The 24,138-nt window shown below is 36.6% G+C and overlaps 1 protein-coding gene across 1 annotated transcript; it reads left to right on the top strand.

The window, feature by feature from the left end:
- The first annotated feature begins 3,798 nt into the window (after window positions 1-3,798).
- rps21 (ribosomal protein S21) lies at window positions 3,799-10,682 on the top strand. Its single transcript, XM_015403213.1, has 6 exons — window positions 3,799-3,861; window positions 4,219-4,301; window positions 5,325-5,388; window positions 7,484-7,555; window positions 10,177-10,232; window positions 10,618-10,682. The coding sequence occupies exons 2-6, from the start codon at window positions 4,252-4,254 to the stop codon at window positions 10,625-10,627; spliced, it is 252 nt and encodes an 83-aa protein (XP_015258699.1). The 5' UTR covers window positions 3,799-3,861; window positions 4,219-4,251; the 3' UTR covers window positions 10,628-10,682.
- The last annotated feature ends 13,456 nt before the right edge of the window (window positions 10,683-24,138 follow it).

Genomic DNA, 24,138 nt, shown 5'->3' with positions numbered 1-24,138 from the left:
GCATGGTCGCCAAGCCCATCTACATTGGAATTCACGTTTTTAAGTGGGTACGCAATGGGGAAGAAGAAGAGTGGTGCAAGTGTCCCTACCAACTGGCGGTTGGATGCACGTGTGTCAAGGAGTAACACAGACTTTCCACCTATGTAATATTTATCTATGTATTTATTGTTGGTATGTCCTTCTTTATGTATTTGGGATTTGAGTACATAAGTAATGTAAACATTTAAATTTTCTTTGAAAAACTTCTTTATAACAAGAACACATGTCAATGACATGAGACATCTACAGCATGTTTTCACATGTGATGGAAGAAATTAAGAAATTGCTCCATTTCTTTGTAAATGAGTACAATTTTAAAAATGTTTTGTAAGATATTCATTTTAAGAATATCGCATTTGACTTTTTTTTCTCTATGATTTCTTTTCTGTTCAGTAGAGACTTGAACTTGCTGCTATTGCGTCTTTCAAAAGACAACAAAACAAAACACTTCAGATCATTTGAACCTTTTCTTTCAAATCTATAATAAAGAAATGTGAACAGATGCTTTATCCCTTGTTGTTCAGATGACTACAAATTCCTTTAGTAGATTTCAAGTGGACATTTTGCATTAACAATATTTGTAAAAGAAGGACAAGGCTTTTTTGCCTTAATATGAGCTCTTCGGAATAACAACGAGGCAGAAACAGACCTGCTTCTAATAGAACAAAATACAATATAGGAAATATGTTTATCTGTCCTTCCCTTTCTAAAAGAAGAGCTTTGGAAAAAGCTTAAATAGAAAAATATTTGGATTAAACACACATTACCAGTATGTGACTGCACAAGGAAGAAGCTAGGAGATGCAATTAACCTATTGCGTGCCATTTCTATTGCTGGTAACCTTTATTTACACCCATATTTTGGGAGAGTGGATTTAAAAAATTGGACATATGTGGTCTGCAAACATTTAACCAGCTATTTAAAGGAAATTATTTAAAATATTTCTCATAACTACAAAATCTATTTCCCTTCCTAATAAATAGGACTATAAATACCTACGAATAAGACATGACAAAAAGCATGATGAGTGGGATAAAGTGAAAGCCAACCCTACAGATTTAGAGCAATATTTTAAAAGAAAAACACCTTCATCCCAAAATCATGTGTCTTAAATTTACAGTAATATAGATGTTTGCAATAAGTAAGAACTGGAACTTCATGTTGTTATTGAAGACAAGACATGGATGCATGTGTGGGAGATGAGATATCGAGGTATAAACAGCAACTTGTGGAAAGAATTTGAATTGAAAATTAAGATAAGATACTTCAAAACCCCTTTAACTATATCTAAATTCTAGAAAAACGTTTCACCATTATGCTGGAGAAACTGTGGCAAAGTGGATGGTCACTCATATGGATTTTGGGACCAGTACTAACACAGTATTGGCAGGATATTAAAACTAAAGTTGAGTATATTACATGTAAAAACTTCAATAGACCTGATGCTGGTTATCTTTGGATTAGTCCCTAATAATATACATGATAAAGATCACAAATACATACAAAGACACTTAAGCAAGTCCATAGAAAGGAGCATCTGACCGCAAAACTTCAGCTCAAGATGGAACTGTTCATACAAAGATGGGACCAAGTGACCCAATCCTTGAATATGCAAACAAAAAAAAAACAAAAAAAAAGGGAGTGAAAACCCTCAGACAACAAACGTATTTACACTTTTTTGTATTCAAATTTGAATTAAATAAACTCAAGGAAAAAAAACTCTTCTACTATCTGTAAAAAGATAGAAAAATATGATAGAAAAAGACATTTTTCCTTTTATAGCATTTAATAATATGAACATCTTAGTAGCAATGAAGCAAAAAATATTTCCTTTTTTAATGAAGTTTTACACTTAGGACAAAGACTGTTAGATCTGAGTCATATTCAGTATCGTAAAAAAAAAATGCTAGCTCAAAGTTATATTGTTTCTGCTTTTAATCCCCTTGTTTCATAAGATGTTGTAGATCTTCAAATCAAACAACATTACTTATGGGATACTCTATAATTAAGATTGATTCTATCAACAGTAAGATAATTTGTACCCGTACATATATGTTTCTTTTGAATGCAGACAAAACAGAAGTTAATGACTTGGACCAAAAAATATATTTAATTAAATGTAACTAAAAAATAAGCTAATTAGTCTGTAACTTGATCCGAACCTGATTTAATTGGTTTTTGATTATAGCGTTAAAAAAGTTTTATACTTTTTTAATTTGATTCCCACATCAAACACTTTTCTAGAATTTCCTTCGTAATCTCCAGAATATTGCAAACAATAGAGTCTTTTCCAGGGGTGATGCTCAGAAACTAGTCCCTTCATATGTTTATTAGAAATAAAATTAATTCACATCCAGAGTTGAAATACAATTAGTTAGAAATTAAGATAACTGCTGCATCATATCTGATGAATCTACATAGACTAGATAGGGTATTTGCATGCCCTTGTCTCTGTATTACAGCCAGCTATTTCTTCACATGCTTGCTGGGAATGTTTTTGAGAAGAATAAAGACATTGTTGGAAAAAAATAAATATATACATATATATATATATATATATATATATATATATATATATATATATATATATATATATATTATTGGTCTAGTGTTTGAGCAGTACACTTGTGTTCTTAGAAGGCTGCAAGTACCCGGTTCAGTTACTGCAGCCTTCACTCTGGGTCCCTGAGACCCTTAACCCCACACTGCTCCCTGGGCGCTGCACAGTGGCAGCCCACTGCTCCCCAAAGGGATGGATCAAACTTTAATTTACAAGTATCAAGCAGAACCTTATTGCAACTGTCACACTGATCAGCTTGTGAAAGTAGAACTGTTGAGCTATCAGCTAACTCTGGGAAATCAATTCCCAAAGTTATTTCTGTTCTTCAAAACCAGAGGCAAGCAGTTACTACAGTAGTTGCATTTACTCAGTTACATCTACTCAAATAAGGATTGACCAAAATGTACTTTTTTTTTGATAGTTTAAGTGCAAAGTAAAGTTTACTTTGATTTCAGTTATAGTTTAATGAAATATTGCTATCCTATTACTTGAGTAAACTTTTTGGCTATTCTACCCTCTGTAAATACCATAACTGACTAAAGAACACTCACACATTGTAACCTGAAATCCAGCAGACACAGAAAGTCTCACTAGAGTGTTATTTTTTCGGACAGCCTCTTTGTTCTTTTAATTACTTTTATCTGCTAATACTCTTATTATATGGGGGTCAAGGTAATATCTAGTACAATGTTTATTGTCAATGAAGGTATTTGTACTTAGACTTAGACAGATTCTATGTGTCATTTTGTTTACATCAGTGTAAAACAAAAAGAAATTTTGCATCCCTGCTCATTGTCTTTAATATGTTTTAGATGAAAAAAATCCTTTTGAGTGCTTAAATTGATTTACCAGTAAAAAGTTATATATATATATATATATATATATATATATATATATATATATATATATATATATATATATATTAATCACTTTGTTTTAGTCTGTAAAACAAATTGAATTTTCACTTTACCGGACATTACTATTTGTCTGATTAAACAATTCTAAATAGTAGAAAAGTTACTCAGAGGCCTTTGTGCCAAATAATTTTTTAATTTTTCTAATTTATTAAGCATATACTCTTTACTTTAGCCCAGTTAGAAAAACTTAATTTTAAGATTTGAGGGGTTGGGTAGAATTCTGTCCAGTTGACGTGTGATTCTTGTTGTTACACTCAAATTCCAGCAGGTGGCGATAAAGCGAGGCTCATATTTTATGACGTAGCCTATCTACTTCCTTTTCCTGTCGGCCATTTGTCGTAGACGGTGAGTACCGCCGTATGCTCTGATATTAAAACGTTTTAATCTTTCTCCTTTACCATATCACTTCGGTTATTACTGGGAATATTTAAAAGTTAATGGTATTTTAAACTCTTAGGTTGTTGTTTGGGGTAGTAAACTGCTCTTGGTTGTGTGTGAATAGGAAATGTACGTCTGCGTAAGCTGCCGCGTGCGGCCGTGCTGTCCACATGCTAGCTCTGTTAGCCGCTAACTGCTTTTTTTTCTTCCTTGCGGTATCATCTGTGTCCTTATTTATGTCCTTCGCTATTTTGAGATTATGTTTCCGTCAAAAAAATTAATCTAGAACCACCTGGCTCTGTATTTGTTTTTTGTTTAAATTAGATTTGTAGGCGACCACCCACACCCGCTCTCAAAATGCAGAACGACGCTGGTGAATTTGTGGATCTTTACGTCCCACGAAAATGGTGAGTTTTAAAGTTATTTAAACTGTAAAGATAAAATGTACGAGTGTTCAGTAATTTTTTACAGGACTAGAAGACTCCTCGACTGTTACAAGAGGTTTGTCGGTTGATCACATTATGCTATCAGCACCATTAATGTTGAAGTTCTCGTGTTCTTTATTTTTTCCTGCCTTAAGCTTTATTTACACCGGTTTAGTATGTTCTAGGGACCCATAAAACTTAAATTTTCTGGTCCAGTGCGAAAGCTCATCCAACCTTCTGTATTAGTTTTCTTTTACTTTGTGTTGGACCCTTGAGCTCTTGCATATAGAGTGAAAATGAAATGATAATCAAGTGAACTGATGAGAGAAATGTGCATCTCTTCCCTGGAGGCATTGGATCAGTCTGGCTGACCGCAGCAGCACCTCACTATTAGTTTCTTCCTGCCTTTTAGCTTAATTCTTTCTTTTGCTGGCCATCGTCTTGCCTATTATATGGCAAACTTTTTAAAACTTAAATATGGACAGTTGTAAACATAAATCTAGCTGGGTCAGGAATATATTTGCTTATAACTGCACCAGATTTATGTGTGATCCTCAAAATTATACCATTCGCCACCCAAATACTTCTCATGGTAAATATTTTGAGGCATTTCTATAGCTTTCAATTACAAGAAATGGATCAAACGTTTTTTTTTTTTTTTTATTAAATTCGTTATTTAGGGCTGCAACTAACGATTGTTTTTTAAATCGATTAATCTATTATTTTGATTGATTGATAATTGGTTAGTCCAAGAGTCCAATTTTGTGCTGAAAAATCGCTGATAAAATCAATTGTTTCGTCCCTACATGCTTTTAATAAGCATGCTCCTTGATACCTTCAGTAATGCCTTATCATAAAACCAACGTTGCTGTTTGGTTTTGGATTCACATACATGCAAAAAAAAAAACCCTTTCAGCTGACTTATTCTCTCACTACAGTGAAACAGTCTTGCTAAATCGATGTCCAGCTATTTCCAGTTTAACTAAAACTATCTTTTTGTTGCAGCTCTGCAAGCAACAGAATCATTGGAGCAAAGGATCACGCCTCCATCCAGATCAACATTGCTGAGGTAAAGAAAAAAGATACTGACCAACATATCATAGCTTTGAATAACAAATTGATCAATATTGATTCATGATTGGTGCTGATTATTCTATACAAATATCCTTATGTGTGCTGCTGATTTTTGTAGCTTATATTGCCTTTTCCTACTTTGTTCATATAACATGTACAAATTGATAACAAATGACATTCAAGTCTCAAAAAAGACAATAAAAAATATGCATGAGCTTTACATGATTTCAAGACATGGCTGCTGACTGCACACATATACATGTAGGTATTAGCCGATGTATATAGTATCTGCCTGTCTATTCTGAACGACATGCAGCAGCTAACATTAGCAGATGTTTAGACACTTAACTGAGTCAATTCACTTTTTCTTTTCTGTAATATCTTCAGATTTCTAAAAAGGAGGAAATATAAAAAAGACACTGATTTCAAATCTTCCCCCAGAAACCTAAAACGTACATGGGGTTTAGTGTTCTGAAGGAAGTTAATTTGGTTTTTATAATTTTGTTTTTAATAACCTGCATTCCGTAAAAATCACAATTACTCGTCCAGTGTTTATAGAAAATATTATTTGAAGGTGTTATACTTTTGTTTTTTCCCCTTTTAAGTAGGGAAATCATGACTAATCCAGGTGATCGCTGGCAATGACTTTGTAATCATTGATTTAATGTCAAATGCAGTGCAGTGTCTCCCTCTTTAGTAGACTGTGCTACTAATAGAATATTCCAAGCCTCCCATCACCTGCTAATGCTGCAGTTTGACAGATATAATTGGATCCTTTATACAGACTATTCATATTATACAATATGAACTAAAGACTTAAGCTATCAATTATTTTAGTAACCCATTCATAAAAAAATTTGCTTCCCCAACGATGACACAGTTTATAAAATTGTTGTTAATCTGTTACTGCTTTAATTTGGCCATGGGTGTTTATTATGCATTAAGGGCGGGGAAGAGGCGAAACATTTCTTGCTAAATTGTGATTCTTAGCCGTTCAGCTGTATTTTTGTATTCAACATTCCTACTAAATTATTACCTCATAAGCAGAATCAGCGTTTGATAACATGATTCCTTAGCTTGCATTAAATCTTCAATTCATAATAACCACTTGTAAATTAAAGGTGTTTACAGGATCTTAAAATATTGGCCATTAATAATGGAAGCATTTTTGTAATGTTGCCTTTATCATCCTTCATGGAAATGTTTGTAGAGTTTTGTCGTAATTACAGTCTCATCTACTGTTTGTTAAAAAAAAAAAAAAAAAAACTCTACAAATTGCCTGTTTTACAATCAGAGTAAATTTAGATTACAGTTTGATTACAAAATCAGTTTACTTTTTTTTAAGCAGATTAAACCATGGAACTCATGTTAGCATCTGCAAAGTATTAAATTAGAATGTATTCCACTGAAGGCGTCCATCTTTAACCTGACTTAGGAGCCTGATGGTCTGTTCAGGGTAAATCCTTTAGCCAGCAGCTGCTTCTGTTTTCGATGTATAATTTGCCTAAATTTGGTTTTAACAGCAGACAGAAAACCTACCAGACTGACATAGAGGAAATTCCTTTTAATGGCCGTTGGTCAGAATTAATCATCCACCAGATTTTTTTTTTTTTTTGGCCATACTTTCATTTTCTGTATGGTATAAATATTTGATTCTGTTTTTGTGAAGCGGGTAACAATGGGATGCTCTGTACCTTCTGTTTTGTGACCATGTGACCTACTTCTGCCTCACATGGCAAATTCTAGATGTGCTGCTGATTCCAAAAAACATGTTGTTACCTTTGTTGGTCTATGATTACATTTGTCGTTAAATGACTTTAAAGGAAATACTTAAATGTTAGTTTCACAGAACTAGCAAAAGTTTCCTTTGAGAGTTTTCTTTGCATCTTTTTAAAGCTACCGTGTGTTTGTATCAATATTGTAGTTTTATGTATTGAAATAAAGAAATATATTCTGATAAGTTTTCCTCATATCAGCCATGGATAAAAGATGTTTAAACAAGTGGGCCAAATCTTTCCCGATTGCTGCTTTGCTTCTGGTTATGGATAAAGAAAAAGCTCTCTAATGCCCATTTCTTCTTTTCTCTTTAGGTCGACAAAGTGACTGGTCGCTTCAATGGTCAGACCAAGACCTACGCCATCTGCGGAGCCATTCGAAGGATGGTAAGATTAGTTCCTCACTCAAGACCTGATTCTTGGTCGTTTGTTGGACATGGGTTTGAACGTTCCTCAGGGAAACTTTCCTCTTAATAATACTCCATTAAAACTTTACTTAAAACGTAATAATCACAGACCAGATGTACATGCTTACTTTTTGCCAGCATCAAAGTAAATAATAAATCTAACCCATTTGTTTCTGTTTTGCAGAAATAAGTTATAATAGAAGAAAATATAAAAATAAAAAATTTGTTTACGCACATTAATAGTTATCATCGTTCTGCAAATAAGATAACAGTATTCAGGTGCATCGCGCCGGTCCATGCCAAAGGTTTGGGCACCCCTGTTGGTTTGCATATGCAACAAATGGTACCTGTATGGGTCGCATAGCTCAATGTATACCATCAAGCAATACATGCTTTTTACCATTTTAACTTTTTACAGTAAGATGGCAAATGACAGTATTTGAAAACACAAGCTCATGCTACGTTCAGACCTAAAGCAGCAGGAGCAGCTAGTTTACATGCAAAGTCAATGGTCGATGCGCATCAAGGCGCAGCAAAATGTCCCGCAGCGTGTTTTGTGCAGCTGAAGCAGCGCGTCTGAGCAGCTGAAGCAGCGCGTCGTTCAAAACGCTTCAGAAGCAGCTGCTGCTGGAGTTGGAAAAATTTAACTTTTGTTGCTCGATGCGCATCAACCAATCAGTGAAGCTGATATGGGAGATGGCATTGAGTCACAGCGCTGATGATACAAATCACTATGATCACTCCTCTGAAACAGTTTATTAGCGCCTAAATGAACTTAAAATGCCCAAATCTGCCGGCATTACGTACATGAAAAAAAACTTTCCAACCACCTCGAAGAGGTGACCAGGTCAGAGGCTGCTGTTGGATGGGATTCCTTGTGACAGCGCACTGCTTGTATGTGGGGTTCTGAGCGGCTCCGACAAATAATATTTGAAAATGGGATGGTAATCTGGATGAAATGACTGCACTACTTTTTACCTACTGATAACAGCAAATATGGCTGCCATTGTAAAAAAAAAAAAAAAAAAGACAGGGTAGCTCCGCCCAACGCGCATCAGACACACCTTTTCACCGTGCAGCTGAAGCAGCAAAGATGCCTGTGCCATGTATCAGAACTAAACTTGTACACGCATTAAAAATAAAGCGTTTTTTTTTTTTTTCTGCTCCTGCTGCTTCAGGTGTGAATGTTGCATCATAACGTATACAGTCATTAACATAGTAAATATTTTTATGACTGAATAATTATTGGTGCCACAGATGTCCTTTCTGCCTGCCTGGTTGTGAAAAGGCCCATTCTGTGTTTGCGTTCTTTTTCTAACGCTATCTGTGATGCGGTGTTGATCAGTGAGGACAATTATCATATTGGTAATGAGCTAATTTAGCCCTTTAAAAAGTGCTACGTTGGAGCGGGAACACATCGTCAGACTGGACAATATTACATGATTTATGAAAGGTGAAACAGACCTTTAACATCTTCATGGTCAACCTTGGCATAATGTCACAAATGAACATCATGCTAATAGTTCCAAGTAAATAATGTCCATCCCCATATGGGTGAGTTGGGTGATTTCAGACAAAAAGGGACTTAATTTTTATACCCGTTTTTCTGTGGTGTTTTTAGTTTGGTGTACTCTATTTATTTTGCCTTGCATTCGGTACTTTCCTAAAACAATAGTCTGGCAAAATGTGCAGTGGGATCCATTGGACTGGGTGAAGTACAGACAGGTGTTAATAGGTCAGATTTATTATTACAGTTCCCCCTTTTTAAGATGCTTTCATTGTTCTGATAAAAAATGATTTGCCCCTATTTTTTTCACCAAATATTAAGAGGAACAAAAGTTTTTATAACTCCAGCTCTTTAGCATCGAGAAATAAACAGGAATCAGGAGGAACATGCTCTAGCACGAAAACTAGGTCTTACAGCAGGAATTTTCTCTGTATTCTTTTACTGTTTTAGATCCAGGACAGAAATAAAAGTCCACAACAAACATTTATGCTAAAGTGATTAAAGATGCAAAAGCATCACTTAAAAGGGAGAAAAACAACTGTTTTTGTTGTTTGTAATGGGGGGTGTAAATCACACCCATCATAGCGCTTTGATTCAATATCAATTTCCTGATCAAATGATTCGATTATTTTCGGTACTCAAGAATACACCATGATAAGATTATATTAATTGTTTTGTTTTTTTTTACCTTACAGGCTATACAATGTGTTAAATTTGAAATAAATCAATGAAAGCTGTAATATCGTTATGCATTTTATTTGAGAAACAATAGCAAATAACAGAAGTAGTGAAGTTGTACTCTACCTAGGCCTATGAAAACTTCATTCCCTGAAAAATTAAGCTTCTGTGTTATAGATGTTCTATAGACTTTACTGATCTTTTATTTATCACTTTCAAATGTATAGCATGCCATATGTTCTTTAAAAAAAACGTGGCTTAAGAATGTTTCAGCTCTGTAAAACTTCCCAAGGAATCCCTGAACTCATTCACAGGATTTGTTTTAAGCCCATTTGGTAAAATGCTTAAAGTCTGGCATGAAATCATGTTAATTCATCTCTGTGCTGAAACTGACTGTTTTTCATCCGTTTCTGCAGGGAGAATCTGACGACTCCATTCTGAGGTTGGCCAAGACTGATGGTGTTGTTGCAAAGTACGTATTTATGATCCAGTTATCCTGACTGCAGATATGTGCCAATAATGTTAGTTTAATTTTCCTTTATATGCACACAATAGATGGGAAGAGACACCCAATATAAAATCCTACTTAAAAAATTTAAATATCAGCTTGCTAACGAGTAGAAGCTTAGACATCAGTATTCTTTCTATTCTGTAAAAAGAATTAAGACAAGAAGCGGCTCACTGGGCTTTAGGATGTGCAGCTGGAAAAGGAAAATTGATTGGTTTCATCAATTTAATCACTGAAGTTTATTGAACATGTGAGAATAAACTAGCTTTGTTGGTAGCTGGATTTGATTTCTGAGGTTAATGTTTTGACATTTTTATGATTTGTTCTTTTTTTTCCTCCTATCTTTCAGGAACTTCTGATTTTCACGTTGGAGCTGTGGATCATTTGTTAAATAAAATGGAAGAAAAAGCTAAATTATGTCTCCTTCATTAATAAGTGACTTGTATGAACAAAAACCTGACGGGTAATATTTAATCTGCATTAACTTAGTTATTACAGAAAGTTTGACAGCTGCTGGGATATTAAAATTATGAGCTGTTCTCTGCCTAAAGGGAGGAAACAGAACAAACCATTATGTGCACTATATTTTTTTTTTATCTATATAATAAACGGCCATGTTTCTTTCAGATAGAATAACTCTAAGCTGCTCATTCATTAATTGGAAACATTTGGCAATAAGATTACTGTTATACAGGACGGTATGTTGGCACACATGATTTATATTGAGTTAATTGAATAGTTGCAATTGTCCTTTTAGCTTTGCTCAGGTTTTATATTTTAGGGTTCCATTCTAAAAGACATAATGCAGAGCCCCATAGTTGCAGCTGTGTTGGCTATATAGGCTGCTGTAAATGTTCATGGCAATAAGTAGACTTATTGGCAATAACTACAATTATTAGGGTTGCTTCGCCTGTTTCAATACCTGACAGGAGCAAATGACTCGTGACTTCATCTTGAGTCAGCCATATCAGTCTTTAGACTGTTATACTTTAAGCCACCAGAGGGCAGTATTTGACATGTAACCAGAAAAACCTTACCTGCATTGGATAATTCTGCTTGAAGACCCAGACTAACATTAGCAATTGACTGCATGCTAATGGGGCAGTTGAGACATTTATTACAGATGTGTTGAGCAAAAGATCTAAAAGCAGTAGGACGCATGACCAAAGGATTTGGGGATGTGTTGGCCTAGTGGTCAGAGCAGTGCGCTTGCACTCTGAGAAGGTTTCAAGCGCCTGGTTTGATCCCCACAGCCTACACTCTGGGTTCCTGAGCAAGACCCTTAACCCCACACTGCTCCCCGGCCTCCGCACAATGGCAGCCCACTGCTTCCCAAAGGGATGGATCAAATGCAGAGATCAACTTCATTGTGAGATCAATAAAGTTCAATTTGACATTAAGGCAACTCACAACTGCTATGGCTGCAGTGGTTTCTTCACAACACGTGATATCACGTTAATCATATAAATAATGTCCAATGTGAGCATTTTTGCATTTGAAGCCCTCGTGGGGTAACAAAAAAAAATAACCTGCAAGTGTAAGTTATAGGCAGTGTTTTTAGACAAGTTTTCATCTAAAGGATTATTTTCTAAGACCCCATTCAGAGTCTACTTAAATCATTCTGGCGGTTTGATGGGGCCATATAAGGAAACCCAGCATAATGCACTTTAGATACAGCACAAATGATATCTTGATAGGATATCATGCTAAAGCATTTTAATATTTTAGAGTAAATTGACTTGCAGATGACTTCAGTTAAAATAAACAAAAGTCTATTCTGCAATCTTTGGTCATGTCCAAAAAGCTTTTCTTGCATGCATATTTCTTGTTCTAATACAATAACTTTATCTTCTAGTCTGCGTTTTGTAGATTCTATGGTTTTAAACAAAATGTCCCAGAGTTTCTTTATGAACTTAAAGATCCATACGTTTGGAATCAGCTTAAACTAAAAACGATCCTAGTCTGACAGGAAACCCTTATGACTGATGGCAGTGTAGGCTTTAGCAAATACAATGACATGTTTTCTGTTTTTGTTCGTGTTCTGCATAATGAAAAGCTAAAATATCTTCAAGTTCTTCAGTTCAGAGTGGGAATAAGATGAGAAGCAAGAGGATATTGTGGTAATTTAGGGCTGAGAGCAGTTTGAGTCGTCTATAATTTTACATGATGGCAGTGATGGCTGTCATCAGCTGCTACTTCACTGCTTTGTTCCCACGTTTCCCTCCTTTTTTTCCACAGGTGGACAGATGAGATCCCTGTCATCACTGTCCTCAGACCCGTCTGCAGTCATACTAATATATTTGCTTCTATTGTATACTACATTTATTATCTATTTCATATTTTAAGATTAGTTTTTCTGGGAAATTTCACCTAAAACATGTATAGTTCCTCTGATTGGTGTTTCTGTGGGAAGGGGTGACCTGCAAGTCACTCCATTCCAAACATAAAGGCATCTAAGACTCTTATTAGACCCTCCCTCACCTGTCCCCCTGCATGCCTTTGATGGCCCCTGCTTTCCAAATCCAGCACAGACAAAGAAGACTCTGTTTCACGGTTGGCTTTAGGGAACATACTCAGATTGTCGAGTGGAAATCCATTTAAAAATGTTCCTGCAGCTCTTATGGGGGCCAGTAGATCCCATTCTAGTGCGACAGGAGAGGAGGAAGAGGAGTCCTAATGAGATGCTTTACAGGGAGGGAGATAATGGTGGTTAGATTGTTTGGGTTGACAGCAGGAGGAATGGTGGACTGAAAAAGCTGAGAGAGATGAAGGAATAAAATGCAGTGGTTGAATTTGGAGCAGCTTTCTGCAGGTTTGGACTGGAATGTGGTCGACCATTATGATGCTTCAGCATGTCAGCTCCAACTCAATGTTTCTGAAAATACAGAGAAATTCTGGCCGTGCAGTCTGGTGTTTCAGATGGCATCAACAGAGCCCACTTTAATTTGGTTTCATTTCTGAAAGTTCTGTTTCAGTTCATTTGTATGTAGCTGTCACATGCTTGTCAGGAGGCCAAGCAGTCTTGGAGTTGGGACCCAATTGAAGAGTTTTCAGCTGACAAAACTTTAATTTCTTCTTGTGCAGGACATCAACCAAACCACACCAACCAAGAACAATGGCAGACATGTTTCTTATATAGAAGAGGAACTAAATTGGAAGAAAACATTTTTTAAGAGGATGTTCAGATTCACAACAACTACTTAGAAAATACTTTTACCAATAAATACAGAAAACAAATATTTTAATTCAATCCAAACAAATACTCAAACTCAATATAGGAAACACCATACATCAGATCAACCCCCCCACCCCTCAATTATCCAATGGTACAGTCCTGTACACACCTGCTTGGAGAGTGAAACAGCTAAATATTGTAAAGTGAAATCAATTTACCTTTTTTTAAAAATGAAAACAAGATGTGGCTAACCAAAGAACCACGACCCAAACAAATCCACTTCACCCAAAACAACAAAAATAAACCAATGTAGAAAACTAAATGCTGTGTTTAGGTGCTACTTTTGCCAATATACAGGTAGCAATGGCTCATTGTTACAGTAGCCAATAAGAGAAAAACTGATCCAGTTTATTGATTAATTAGTAAAAACCCAACTGGGTCTAAAAAGCAGTCTGCAACAATAAACATTTCTATTAAATTTCTTGTAGTCCAATTTAATCCCAGTTATGATACAATTTAAGTGAGTAAAATGATCAAAAATGCCCCCAATCAAGTCCAAATTCTATTTAACTTTCACTGCATTTTCCTATTTTAATAAATGCTGGTGATTCCAGTGGAGGGTAAACCTTCCCATTTAACAGAAACATCCAAAAGAACCAGAACCAGGCTCACCATGAACAGATTTCAATTGCTTACAAAACACAAGACCAGCAAACTGATGCACAGGGTCTGCAGTACTTTTTATTGGAAGGTAAAAGGATGTTGCACCAAGGTTGTGACTTCCCGTAGCTTTTTTAGTCACTCTCATCTGAACGATTTTTGAGTCAAGAGTACCTTCTTTTATTAATAAACAGTAAATCTTTAAAGTTTCTTAATCCTGCTATTTTATACATTACACTGTTTATTAAGGTTCTTCAGCTATACTTTTAATAGTATGGACAAATATAAAAACTACAAGTTTGGATAATATTTGTACTCAGTCTTCACTAGTGGTAATTCCTTCGTATTGTGATACCAACTTCCTCCCCCTGACATGCTGGGTCTTTTCCCGTCTCTTCCTTTTTATATTGTTTCTTTATCTCTCTGTAATCCTTTATCTGTCTTTGGAAGCTGCCTGGCTTTTATTTAAGACCCCTTTCAGACACCAGCAGACTTCAAAGTGGGTAAGATACACCAAGGTGGTGGAGGAAACACTGGGTGGATCTGAAGAAGGGTGGAGGCTGCACATTTAATCCAACATTATTCCTTGTTGATACCAGTGGCGACATTCTGTAAGTTTCTAGGTTTTCCTTTGATGCAGGTAGAAACGTAAAGACAATATATTTATTTCTTAAAATTATTCCCATATCATATTGCATTAAAAAGAACAATTTCAAACAGAGATATGCGATTAACAATTAGAATCAAAGGAATTATGTCTAGCAATGACATAAATGTACTCTTTATGCCTAACAAGAGACACTGATGCAGGTTATGATTGTTTAAACAATCCTTCCAACTTCTGAACTTAACTGATTTCACAGCAGAGAAATTTACTCGTTACATCAGCTCAAATAGTCAAAGGACAAGAAGAAGGTGCATGGGTGTATATATTGTATATACAGTGCGTCCACATATTGATTGGTCTGATTGGTTGGTCTTGCTCAGGGACCCAGTGCAACGGTCTGTGGGAGTTGGATCCCCTACTCCCACAGACTGCCACACTGGGTCCCGGGCGCCGCAAAATGGCAGCCCACTGCTCCTCAAGGGGATTAATTAAATGTAGAGAATTAATTTCCCTCTGGGATTAATAAAGTATGTAAAAAATGAAAAAAAAAACTTTTTTTTTTTTTTTAAGTAGAATTATTATACAGTATTATTGCACAAGGTGTTTAAATGGGTGTTTATAGAGATGAATGGCAGGTTGGCTCAGAGATGATTAAACTGGGCGTTTTAAAAAGGCTATGTTAAAGGGATTCCTCGGGCTATTCTCTTTCCATCTTTGTAAGATTCAATTATTCTCTTTCTCATTGCTTAAAGTTCCTTCTTTCCTCTGTTCTGCTTCCTCAGCCTGCATTTAACAGATATGTTAGTAACATTTTGATGCTCATTGCTTCATATCTGCAGAAAAAATACATAAAAGATATTAGAAAGGACCAGAGGAGCGTCAGTAATATGGCGAGGTTACTCTTGCTGATGGCGTTGGCAGTGTTGAGACTGAACAGACGGCCCACCATGACTTTCCTTTGATGCCACTGACGGAGGAAACAAAGAGGCAGGCATGTATCTACCTGCCTCAGACACACACTAACTTTTGTCTGCAATCAGCCCAAACATCCCCTCCCAGGCTCGCAGTGCTTCAAACACATCCGCCTTCACCCCTCCATGTGTCATTTATATGGGCATGGGTGTGTTTATGTGGACCAAACCCCTATCTGATGCTGGATTGAAGCTGCAATATCTCAGGAATGCTGTGAAGAGATAGTCAGTATTTACCCACTACTACTACTATCATCCACATATCCTGGAGTTATGGCTAAGAAACATGAAATGTGTGCACGTGTGGAGAGCCCATACTGATAACAGGATTAGGTGGTGTTTTGACTTGTAGAATCGTCTGGTTTTCCCTTAGGAGAAAAAAAAAACGAGCGGGACAATGAACAGAGTAACAGGGTTTGTGCTAAGAATTAAGCTTTCTGTTCTATTCAAAAGTAGGAAAAATCGCAGTCGCTGAGTGAGGGGTAGGAACACTATGCTCCATTACCAGGTGGCCCCTCCTTTAGAGGGTATTAATGCTTCTACCAACCATGCAGTTATAGCTAAGGAATCTATTTCATTTGCTCAGTGAACAGGCTTGTTGTCATTAGTGATATAAGAAGATATTTATCTGGATTTTCAGCATTTAAACACAAAAAAACAAATCAGAGCTGCGGACACAGGCAGTCAGTATTTAAGTTTCAAAATTCAAGTGTTCAAAAAATCTTATTTAAATATTTAAATGACAAACTCTGTGATTACATTCAAATATAAATTGACCACTACGGGGATATAAATCTCATGAATCAGAGTTTTTATGGCAGGTTAAAGCCACAAAGTGTTTTTTCCTAATAAACTGGTAACATTCTCAAGTTAAACATCCATGTTTTGCAGCGGTTGTATGGAATTTGTCCTCTCAGTGCTCTCAGTCTGCTCCTATGACCTGAAGTTTATTAAATGCTCCCTTTCATACCCTAACTTCTTTGATGGAGCATCCCATGAGGAAATACGATGCTGATTTTATCATTAATACTGAATGAGTATAAAGATTATTGATCGGTGAGAAGTTGAGTAAAATAACTTTCAAATTCAGCCCATGTCGGTTATTTTCTCTGACACTCCTGACATCTCATCTGCTTTCTTTTTCGTAGGAGTTCTGAACTCTTAATTAAAGTCTGTGTGTGGGAGTGTATTAGCAGTGGGTGAGTGGGTTTAACTGATGTCGCAGCTCACAGCTGCCACAGCAACGAGGGGCCGTTCCTGCACTTCTCCTTGGGTCTCCTTGGAAACCAGGAAGTAGATTAGGATAACGAGCGAGAGGTCAAATAAGAGGGGTATAGTTAGATTAGAATTTTTTTTATACTTATTATGTTTATCTTAAACAACAAGTTTAAAGTTCTTGATTTTTTTGCATGCGATATATATTAACAAAAAACATAAAGTGAAAATGTTTTTAGTGTCTAAATACCATGAGATGTTTCTGCTTCAATGAATTTGTGAAAAACAAACTAACAAACTTCTGTGCATGCTTAAAAAGATTTGAGATTTTCTCTATTTTAACTTTACATTTTAATCACTTATACCTGTTTTATTTTTGTAATTTAATTTTTTTTAAGCTTATTGGGGGTTATATATTGTTTCTTGTCTTCATCCAGTTAATGGAAAGCTTATTATAAATAAAACAAATGTAATACTATCTCGTTAAATGTTCTTTCATAAAATGTATTTCGACTGTTTGCAGCCATCAGCACCTTTAGGTATGAATCTGGGTGGATGTATCTCACCACTCTTTCAGCAGGTTTAAATGGTGGGTTTTCTGGCACAGATCTCAGTTTTTGAACAGAATCTACAAGTTTTCAATGTATTTAAAGTCTGTATTTTACTTAGGGTTAACCTGCTTTACTATTTCAATAACTAGTTTCTACATTTAATGTGGGATTACCATCTTGTTGAAATATGGTTGCTCTTAAGGTTACCTGTAGCTTAACGCTGCCCACACCAATAACAAAGTAGGGTTTAAGGTAGGTGATACATTTAAAGCTAAAATGTCTGTGTCAATGGACAAGCACGGTGGTGGCATTGTCATGCTAAGGGTCTTTTTTGTTGCTAGTGCATTGCACAGAGGGGTCAATATCGAATGTTTCCACTTACCTTCAATTCAACACCTGAATGCTTAAAACCAGCTCTTTCCAGCTAGAAAGTGACTGAAGATTTATCAAAACTGGTTTGATTTGGATTCCTGTTTTAAAAAGGTCTCCCTTAAAGCCCAGATGATAAACCCAATGAATGTGAGTACTGTTGATCAAATATAAGCTAAGTAAGGGTTTGTTTATTATTAATTACTGCAGATTTTTAGCTTAAACCTTAAAATGTTCCTCCTCCAAAGGTGAAGAAAAAAAAATGTTTGGTGAAACTCAGGATTTTTTGCCATAACTACATACCTCTGGATTTGTGCTTTTTATTTTTATAATACCTTATTTATGTGAAGCCAGGCTCTGTTCATTTATTATCAAAATAAAATAACATTATATTAAACCCTCTCAGCTTTGTTGCATTTTGCCCTTTTTTTCTGCAGGTTTTGAATTACTGGCTCTTTACCTAAAAAACTTAATTACAGCTAAGATAATTAAAAATGTCTAAATATTAAACAGAAAAGGTAGGCAAGCACAGAGCCCCTAGCCTGAGCTACCATCCAAGTGACCTTTGAATCTGCAAACATCCTGGGGAATGTTGGAGTGTGTCAGTGAATGAAGCTATGGCTCTCTCACACTCTGCCTTCAGACGTCTTTAAACTACAGGAGGTCACTGACCTCTGCCAACAAGCAGCTACATGTTTAGTAATAATGACATTAACCCGATCAGGGTTAGGTTTGCATATCTTATAACGTATAATCAAATCTAAAAGCAGCCAAGAGGTCAGAGCTCAACATGTGTTCAGCAAGTGACACAGGAAGTAATTTCCGGCGGACCAGCTAAGGTGTCTACCTCTCTGACTTCCTCCACACCAGATTCCCCTCTCCTACGCATATAAGCCGGTAAGGAAGGCGCTTTCAGAATCAGGTTTACAAGTCTGTTTACATTTCTTATGGTTGTAATTTTTGTAAAATTGTGTTACATTTTCTTTGCTTAGAGAGGCTAAATAAAAATGCACGCCACACTTTTCAGATTTTGGTAATTTCCCTCCCATTTCAGTTTGTGTTGATAAGTCAAGTGGTTTTATAATCGTTTCCATTTTCTTGGTTTTACTGTTTGTTTTCTTTTATTTAATTAGTCTGTTGTTTGCTGCTTATTTCCCATTTTGATTTATTGATCAGTTGATTAACAGATGTTTTCACACACTGGAATGTTTTTAAGAACATCTCAAGAATCAGCCAAACTAGACATAACGTTGATCTAAACAATATGTTTTGTGAGGGAATTGAGTTGCTGATTTATGACATGATTTGTTTGTTCAGTGACTTATTTGTACAGCTGTAACCTGTGTGCACTTGTTTTAATTTACTCCACTCAGATGGAAACAGAGCTGCTGCTCAGACTTGTTTTAATTCACTTACAACTTGTAACCTCTGCCACCGACAGTGGGGGAAAACCAGGTCAGTTGTCCCCCTGGTCATTAAATTATAATCAAGAGTTGCCGTGTATATATTCTTTAAGATCTTAGTTTGTAAAGAAAAACAAATGGCTAATATAGAAACCCATATTTATATATTTGTTGAACCTCAGCTGCTCGAGAAATGTGCGGCCCATTTGGAGCTCAATTCTAGATATGTCCCACAATCAGAATCAGAAAACGTAATTAATATCATGAAGGGCAAATCCTTACAGCAACCCGGCCAAACAAACACAGAAAAACAGACATTTGATTAATGAACCTAATTGCAGGTTTTTAATGATTAGTTTTGATCTTAGGCATGTAGTAATGCCAATCTGAGGGTATTAAGTTAAAACATGTCAATAGGAAATGCCAATGAGCCAAGTCAATGACCTGACCAGCCTTCTTAGTGACCTGACTCTCCCAGAGTGAGGCCCAAAACTCTGATGCACATTTCCCAAATATTCCTGGATGTTGATGCGTTGCACTTCTTCACCATTTATTCTGTTACCTCCTTGCCTAAAATCTACAACAAGTTATTCAATCTTTGAGACATTTATAATAATAATCATAGAACTTTTTTGACCTCGCTTTGGAGAAATTTACCTCTGCATTTAACCCATCCCCTTTGGGAGCAGTGGGCTGCCATCGTGCGGTGCCAGGGGGGCAGTGTGGTGTTAAGAATCTTTGCTCAGGGACCCAGAGTGCAGGCTGTGGGAGTGGGGCTCAAATTCAGAACCTCAGATTTCTAGGCTTTATGCCATAACCACTAGGCCAGAGGTCTTCAACAGGGGGTCCCCAGAGGTACTGCACGGGGGTCGCGAATGTTTTGGTTTATTAGACTTTTTTTTTATATTCACCCTGCAATTTCTTCCACTAATTGAACTGTTTTTAAATACACATTAACATGAATTCAACACACTGTAGTAAACAGATAAATGGAGGCAGAAGATGTCTTTCAGTCATCGATGCTAGGGCGGTTCTAGACCAAATGTACCAAGGGGCCAGGATTCCATAATTTTGGAATTTTGTATATTTTTGACTTAATTTAACTTACAATTACATTTTTCTATGTAATCTAAATTAGAACAAAAAAATTGATGCATTCAGCTTTAAAAATTAGAGAAATTTCTTTTGAAAAAAAGAAAAATGGGATCCAATTTCAGTACACCACATAGGAGCTCTTTGAAGTTGGGCACCCTTTCATTCACAACACCTGTCCCATCAACCAGGAATCAGAATCAGAAATACTTTAATAATCCCAGGGAGAAATTACTTTCATTACATTACTCCATCTTTAATAGAGTGACTATAGGACCAGTTTGATATAACACAATTTCATACTATATATATTTAGGGGGTCCCCGCTCCATCTCACCATAAGTTTGGGGGTCCTTGGCCTGGAAGACGTTGAAGACCCCTGCACTAGGCCACCACTCCCTGCCAAGATCCAAGGAGTTGTCATTGCACCAGGTGACAAAAAGGAGGAAATAGCTGGGCCATGGCCTTTATGGTTGCTCAGAAGAAGAAACAGGATAACAGTGCCATCAGGGGAATTTAACCAAATGCGTTTGCTGGTGAAATAAGCACTAACTTAAAGTAGGAAGGATTTAAACCGCAGTGGTATGAAACAGTTTCATTTAAGAGACAAAAAAATGATAATTTTTTTAAGGTTAATTGATTCTACATATATCATGGATGAGGGTCCATCTTGGATTATTTTGTTCCAGGAAAGACTGTCGGCTCACCTTCTCGTCATCAAACACGCCCAACTTCTGGAGTCAGACTTTAGCTGTGAAGGGAGGTTTTATTAAATAAAGTGAAGCTAAGCTGTGGATGGAGTTGTCTTTCTCAACAATGAATGCAAATCATTGAAACATCTGCTTTTAATAAATGTACATGAGTTTGTGTGTCAGTGGAGCTCTTTCATCTTCCAAAAAGGTTCCCATCCGTTAATTAGATGGCAGAGCTCTAGAGACTATGAGATAAACACACAGCTGTTCAGGTGTCTTCTGGTTGTTCATCTCTAGTTTTCGTCTGTGCTGCAATGATGCGAGTTTTTTTTTTGTTTGTTGTTTTTTTACCCCTCCAAGCACTTTATTCATTCCTATTTAGAACCATGCTGAAAGCAGACATAAAGGAGCCCCTTTGCACAAGAAAAAGCCTAATAACGTTTGCAAAATCTCTAAGACTTAGACAACTTTTATTGTCATTTTGTACACAGAGTGTTCACAAAACCAAATTTTGTTTAGCACAGCTTAAATGAAAATTTCCTTTTTTCTTTTGAGTTTTTACAGCACTAGTGGCTTGTTTTTTTGACAGTAGTCTGACAGGAAAGGGGATATGAGGAGAGACATACAGCAGAGGACCACAGGTCGGATTCGAACCGGGGTCTGCTGCGTCGAGGACTAAAGCCACCTTACATAAGTCGTGCATTTTAACCAATGTTCTACCTGCACACCCAATAAATGAACATTTCCATTCCATAAAGTGCAGCAGTGATCAGATATAAACAATTTTCCGAGAAAAGACATGGTGCAAAAAAATGCATTGACTGTTACGGTATATTAGAAAGCTGAGTGTTGCACCATCGGAAGAATGTTCTTGGGAAGCAGCAGCTCCTGCAGGCTTTAAGTGGATTTGAAGAAGACAAATGTTTCTAAGAAGAAGTTTAAAGCTTTTTCTGCTGGGACTGCAGTGACTTTCACTGATAGAAGAAGTCATGCAGCGACTGCCGGCAGCAGCAGGACGAGGACAGAAGTCTAGGTGGAACAAAGACAGGTTATCTATTGTCTCATTCTAATCCTGTGTTTCCTAAACAAACCCCTGCTGAGGCTCTCAGCGTCAGGCTGTCACTGAGCGAGAACAGATACAGAAAACCTAGATATGATGCACTTTTTCCTGCAGTGAAGACTGACACTAATAGGAGAGCGACATCCATCCTTTGTCGTCTGCTTATCAGAGATCAGGTCACAGGCTAACAGATTAGGGAGGAACCCACAACATCTGTCTGCCACGAGAGTGACGGTTCTAGAACATATTTACTGGGGAGGGCAGCGTGTTTAATGGGAGCACAGAAAAGCATGAAACAAAAAAACAGGTCAATAGTAAATAAATGTATATAAAAAGCAGCAGAACCAAAAACCAAATCATAACGCTGCTCTGAATGAAGTGAAATTTCCACATAATTTAGATTAATTAAACTTTGATGTTGTTTCAACTTAATATTCCTATTATTTTGGCTTGAAATTATCATTTTCCTCACAGGGCAGGAAAAAGTAACTAAAATAATAAGTTGCTATATAAGTATCTACTTAAAGATAAATAAAGCAATTTTTTTGGAATATTACCCCATAATCTAGAAATATCACATATTTAGACTTTTTATACTACAATTAATTGTTTTAATCAAATCGGAATTAGAACTTAAGTAAAAATGATCAGTTCAGCTGTAACATTTTTCCTTAAAGATTTGGATCAAAATTATATTTAGCAGATGAAAACTGATCCTATCTCAATAAGGCCAAAGCTATCAGCTTAATATTAAAATCATTGTTAAGAAAAAAAGAAATGGGTAAAAGGGAGCTATCAGTTACTTTGCATGATCCAGAGAATATCATCATTAGTGCTTTCTTATATTAACATAACAGGGGCCAGGATCAGTTCTACAGAGTCACTGGCCCCTGTTGCCCCCTTTCTAGAACCACCCATGTACCAAGAGACAATCTCCACCTCAATCTGGAGTATTCCAGGTCCAGGAGGCATATTTAAACCTTCAGTTCTGGATCTGACCAACGGTCTCCTCTAACTGAGATATACAAAGTAAACCTTCAAAGCAAGTTACCGAGGAGAGACCATGATGAGATTCTTCAAATGCCTTCTTTCCGAGATCCCCAAATGATTGAGAGCCTTACCCTGAGGCAGAGTCCAGGCACCCTGTGGAGAAAACTGTTCACACGGTTACAACAGAGATCCTGTTCTTTTAGGCATGACTTATATCTCCTGTGGAGCTTAGGGAACTTCACTCTCTGTCTCAGATACCAACCTGACTAATAACTGTTCTATCATGAGCTGTTAATCTCTGCAGCTCCCCCGGTGTCCCCAGAGAAGGTCCGGAGGCTGTTTCAATGATTAATGCGCTTGTGATGTCACACACTTTGTTTTAAAATGGTGGAAATTCATCTTTTGGAAGGTTTGCAGGTGTGTAATGCTCTCGGTTTTCGGTTATCGGGGGCTGGAGATGCTAAACCAACCAAACTGCACCCACACATTTAAAATAGGAGAAACATTCACTGAACACATGCATGGACGTAAAACACAGATAATTAATTTTTACTGTTGCTTTTTGTATCTCTGCTTCTGTCTCCTTGAACCCCAGTCGGCCTTGGCAGATGATTTTGAGCCTGGTTCTGCTGGAGGTTTCTTCCTGTTAAAAGGGAGTTTTTCCTCTCCACTGTTGCTACAAGCATGCTTAGTGTAAGGGATTGCATTCTAGTCAATGAGTCGATGCAATCAACTGGTTTTCCTTAGATAGAAAACTTTGAATCAATTTGACTGTATGATCTGGTGAACTGTAAAGTTCCTTAAGATGATGTGTTGTGAATTGGTGCTATAGAAATAAACTGAATTGAATTGAATCATCCAATTATTTTTGTCAGAATAGGAGCGTTGGGGGTTCGAGGATATATATGCTGCGCTTTAGGCTATCATTTGGACTGGATGGACTCTACGCTTACATCAGTGAACAAATATGCAGGTATTTCTGCTCAGGTAATAAAAAACTCCCAGCTGTTATCACCTGACCAAAGTTCTACACTTGACTCATGTCTGAGCAAACTGAAACCCAGCAAGAGATGATTGTATGGTTT

This window comes from Cyprinodon variegatus, unplaced genomic scaffold, assembly GCF_000732505.1.
Source record: "Cyprinodon variegatus isolate N-32 unplaced genomic scaffold, C_variegatus-1.0 Scaffold1462, whole genome shotgun sequence".
Lineage (NCBI taxonomy): Eukaryota > Metazoa > Chordata > Actinopteri > Cyprinodontiformes > Cyprinodontidae > Cyprinodon > Cyprinodon variegatus.
Note: the sequence above shows the minus strand (reverse complement) of the source record. Positions and strands in the feature narration are given on the sequence as shown.

Excerpts from the sequence above, each read along its gene's own strand:
- rps21 (XM_015403213.1), top strand. The coding sequence starts at position 4,252 with ATGCAGAACGACGCTGGTGAATTTGTGGATCTTTACGTCCCACGAAAA. Across the intron at positions 4,302-5,324 it reads CTTTACGTCCCACGAAAATG|CTCTGCAAGCAACAGAATCA; the intron begins GTGAGTTTTAAA and ends TTTTTGTTGCAG. Across the intron at positions 5,389-7,483 it reads TCCAGATCAACATTGCTGAG|GTCGACAAAGTGACTGGTCG; the intron begins GTAAAGAAAAAA and ends TTTTCTCTTTAG.